Source organism: Carassius carassius, chromosome 43 (genome assembly GCF_963082965.1).
Source record: "Carassius carassius chromosome 43, fCarCar2.1, whole genome shotgun sequence".
In the NCBI taxonomy this organism is placed as follows: domain Eukaryota; kingdom Metazoa; phylum Chordata; class Actinopteri; order Cypriniformes; family Cyprinidae; genus Carassius; species Carassius carassius.
In genome coordinates, this window is record NC_081797.1 from 2320326 (window position 1) to 2324866 (window position 4541).

At 40.2% G+C, this 4541-nt stretch overlaps 1 protein-coding gene across 1 annotated transcript in view; it reads left to right on the forward strand.

The window, feature by feature from the left end:
* The window catches only part of ppm1h (protein phosphatase, Mg2+/Mn2+ dependent, 1H), a gene marked incomplete at its 5' end in the record, with an annotated part of 12791 nt that continues 8250 nt past the window's right edge, over positions 1-4541 (forward strand). Inside the window, 5 exon segments of the mRNA XM_059535924.1 lie at positions 1-209; positions 3055-3200; positions 3875-3989; positions 3991-4066; positions 4400-4533. Of these exon segments, the coding sequence (XP_059391907.1) occupies positions 1-209; positions 3055-3200; positions 3875-3989; positions 3991-4066; positions 4400-4533 (680 nt within the window).

The window sequence follows — 4541 nt, forward strand, 5'->3', positions numbered from 1 at the left end:
TCGGCGGTCTCCAGCATCCTCGGCGGCTTCATGGCCTCTGGCTCCAGCGCGCACGAGCTCCACCCGGACCCGCAGCTCCGGTTCCCGTACAGCAGACCGGATTTCCTCGCGCTGTCTCCAGACGAGGTGGAGTGCTCCGCGGATCACGTCTCCAGACCCATCCACATCCTCAAGGAGATGAAGCTGCCCTGGGCCGCCGGATACGCGGAGTGAGTAGCGACCGACGCGCGAGACAACGCGCGCTGATCTGAGCACGCGGATGCTGCGGGATGTTCGCGTTCTTCGTGATCATCGCATGAGGAACAGAAAATGAGAGATCCATGACACGCTTCCATACTTTCATTTCCCTGCAGGTTTATCAGGGCGCATGCGCGTTATATCATAATCTAACTCACGTGAAGCTGTCTGGATGACTCTGCGTTGATAATGGTTATGAATTCAGATTTCACACAGCCCAGGTTGAGTTTGATGCATTTATGATATGCTTGGCATCAACATTCAACTCTTGTGAGTGAGCTATGATTTATGGATACTGTTTCTATTCATTCCCAAAAACTCAGAGCGGTATATCTGCACTTAAATAGTATAAAGATAGAGAAGAATAAGCCACATTATTTATATTCTATTGTAGTGTTTACTAGTATTATTTTCTGTTAGCTTTCATCTTTTTCTATCTATCTATCTATCTATCTATCTATCTATCTATCTATCTATCTATCTATCTATCTATCTATCTATCTATCTATTTGACTGTTTCTATCTATCTATTTATCTATCTATCTATCTATCTATTTATCTATCTATCTATCTATCTATCTATCTATCTATCTATCTATCTATCTGACTGTTTCTATCTATCTATCTATCTGTCTGTCTGTCTGTCTGTCTGTCTGTCTGTCTGTCTGTCTATCTATCTATCTATCGTCTGTCCGTCTGTCCGTCTGTCTGTCTGTCTGTCTGTCTGTCTGTCTGTCTGTCTGTCTGTCTATCTATCTATCTGACTGTTTCTATCTATCTATCTATCTATCTATCTATCTATCTATCTATCTATCTATCTATCTATCTATCTATCTGACTGTTTCTATCTATCTGTCTGTCTGTCTGTCTGTCTATCTGTCTGTCTGTCTGTCTGTCTGTCTGTCTGTCTGTCTGTCTGTCTATCTATCTATCTATCTATCTATCGTCGGTCTGTCTGTCTGTCCGTCTGTCTGTCTGTCTGTCTGTCTGTCTGTCTGTCTGTCTGTCTGTCTGTCTGTCTATCTATCTATCTATCTATCTATCGTCGGTCTGTCTGTCTGTCTGTCTATCTATCTATCTGACTGTTTCTATCTATCTATCTATCTATCTATCTATCTATCTATCTATCTATCTATCTATCTATCTATCTTTTGTTATCCATCTATCTATCTATCGATCTATCTATCTATCTATCTATCTATCTGACTGTTTCTATCTATCTATCTATCTATCTGTCTGTCTATCTGTCTGTCTGTCTGTCTGTCTGTCTGTCTGTCTGTCTGTCTATCTATCTATCTATCGTCTGTCCGTCTGTCCGTCTGTCTGTCTGTCTGTCTGTCTGTCTGTCTGTCTGTCTGTCTGTCTATCTATCTATCTGACTGTTTCTATCTATCTATCTATCTATCTATCTATCTATCTATCTATCTATCTATCTATCTATCTATCTATCTATCTATCTATCTATCTATCTATCTGACTGTTTCTATCTATCTATCTGTCTGTCTGTCTGTCTGTCTGTCTGTCTATCTGTCTGTCTGTCTGTCTGTCTGTCTGTCTGTCTGTCTGTCTGTCTGTCTATCTATCTATCTATCTATCGTCGGTCTGTCTGTCTGTCTGTCTGTCCGTCTGTCTGTCTGTCTGTCTGTCTGTCTGTCTGTCTGTCTATCTATCTATCTATCTATCGTCGGTCTGTCTGTCTGTCTGTCTGTCTGTCTGTCTGTCTGTCTGTCTGTCTGTCTATCTATCTATCTGACTGTTTCTATCTATCTATCTATCTATCTATCTATCTGACTGTTTCTATCTATCTATCTATCTATCTATCTATCTATCTATCTGTCTGTCTGTCTGTCTGTCTGTCTATCTATCTATCGTCGGTCTGTCTGTCTGTCTGTCTGTCTGTCTGTCTATCTATCTGACTGTTTCTATCTATCTATCTATCTATCTATCTATCTGTCTGTCTGTCTGTCTGTCTGTCTGTCTGTCTGTCTGTCTGTCTATCTATCTGTCTATCTGTCTATCTATCTGACTGTTTCTATCTATCGATCTATCTATCTATCTATCTATCTATCTATCTATCTATCTATCTATCTATCTATCTATCTATCTATCTATCTATCTATCTATCTATCTATTTCTATCTATCTATCTATCTATCTATCTATCTATCTATCTATCTATCTATCTATCTGACTGTTTCTATCTATCTATCTATCTATCTATCTATCTATCTATCTATCTTTTGTTATCCATCTATCTATCTATCTATCTATCTATCTATCTATCTATCTATCTATCTTGTTATCCATCTATCTATCTATCTGTCTATCTATCTATCTATCTATCTATCTATCTATCTATCTATCTATCTATCTATCTATCTATCTATCTATCTATCTATCTATCTATCTATCTATCTATCTATCTATCTATCTATCTATCTTTGTTATCCATCCATCCATCTATCTATCTATCTGTATGAACCCTGTTAAATCCTCATTACCAAATCAGGATGCAGGAATAGGTTTCCATGGAAACCCTGTTGGGATGGCAGTAATTATGAGAGGCTGGTGAGCGAGCGTCATGCTGTCTTGTGCTCTTTAGACTCACGCCGTGACTCATCTGAGATAATGGCAGCTGTGCATCACCGAGACGCGTTTAGAATCCCGAAACGACTCATTTGACGGTTGTAGGCAGAATGAACTATTCCATCATCACTGTGCCAAGCTTTTTCCTAAGCGTGAACAGCCCTTGCGTTAAAGTTGACATATAGAAACTGTGTTGGTGCTGAAACTGTGATGATGTTCTGTGTGTCTCCAGGGTGATCAATGCCGGTAAAAGCCCTCTAAATGACGACCAGGCGTGCTGTGAGGTGGTAGAGCTCAGGAGACGCTCCTCGCTGCCCAGCGCAGACCTCCTGGAGGCCATCGACAGCACAGTGAGGCCTGCTGACATCACTCCTCACAGTTTAACTCTGTCGCTTTCATGCCTTTCTCAGATCATTAATTCTCAAAACAGCTTCTCGGTGAGCTACAGCTCTGTGTAGTAAATGCTGCTCCATCAGAAAGCATGTGAAAACATGTATTTACTCCAAACTCACTTTATAACGTCAGTCGAGTGCTTGAAATAAATCCTTCTGTGAGATGACGTGGCTTCTTACACAGAATAAGGCGTGCAACATATTTCATAGCATTCTAAGCAGCGATGAAGGCATTGCATCATTGGCAGAAGAACTCGTATATTATGTAGTCGTGTGTTTATTAGTCATGTTGATTGTGATATATTTGCGATTTATCGTGTCACTTGTGCACATCCTAAAAGCAGTTTCTCATGATTCTTAAACAGCTTGTGATTGCTTTGGTAAATTCATGAAATAGATTTTGTATATTTGTCAGTGGTTTCCTGCGCTATCAGCTGCAAATATAATTTTGCTCAAAATGTATTACACAGATCTAAAGCAACCAATCATGTATTATTTTGTGCCGTGTCATGTTTATGGGCAATTTATCTTAACTTAATATGAAAAATCTATCATTTTGACCCATACAATGTATTGTTGGCTATTGCTACAAATATACCCCAGAGAATTAAGACTGCTTTTGTGCTCCAGGGTCACTAATGTGTAATTGTGTTTGTGCAGGAGGTGAAGGAGCTGAACTTCCACTACTCCACTACCCCATCCATCACCTCCACCCATCTGCTGGATGCCTGTCCCGGGCCGCTTCGCTCAGAGGGGCCCACTTATACAACGCACCCGCGGTTCTTCATGGAGAAGAAGATCAAACAGGAGAGTCTGGTGGTGGGAGCCATAGAGAACGCCTTCAAGGAGATGGTGAGTTACTGTAGTACACTCAGATGGCCACTAGATGGTAGGAATGAGGCATTTTTAGTAATGGCTGCAGTATTATTAAAATTCAGCATTGTGTCACAAGAATAAATTACATTTCAAACTCTAATCAAACAGAAAAGAGTTCTTTTGAATTTGAATAATATATCACAATTTAGCAAATTTTACTGTATTTTTAATCAAATAAATGCAGCCTTGGTGAGCATAAAAGAGTCTAGTGTACTTACAGATGGAAATCTGTGTGTTTTACTAAAATGGCGATTGAATCCTGTCTCCTGTGACCTTGATTGAGTTCTCCTGTGTCCTGTGTGATTTCAGGATGCTCATATCGCTCGAGAGAGGATGCTTTACTCTATATCTGGAGGATGTACTGCTCTTGTAGTGGTGTATTTACTTGGAAAACTGTACGTGGCCAACGCTGGTGAAAGCCTGAATATCACTAAACCAACTGAGTATTGAG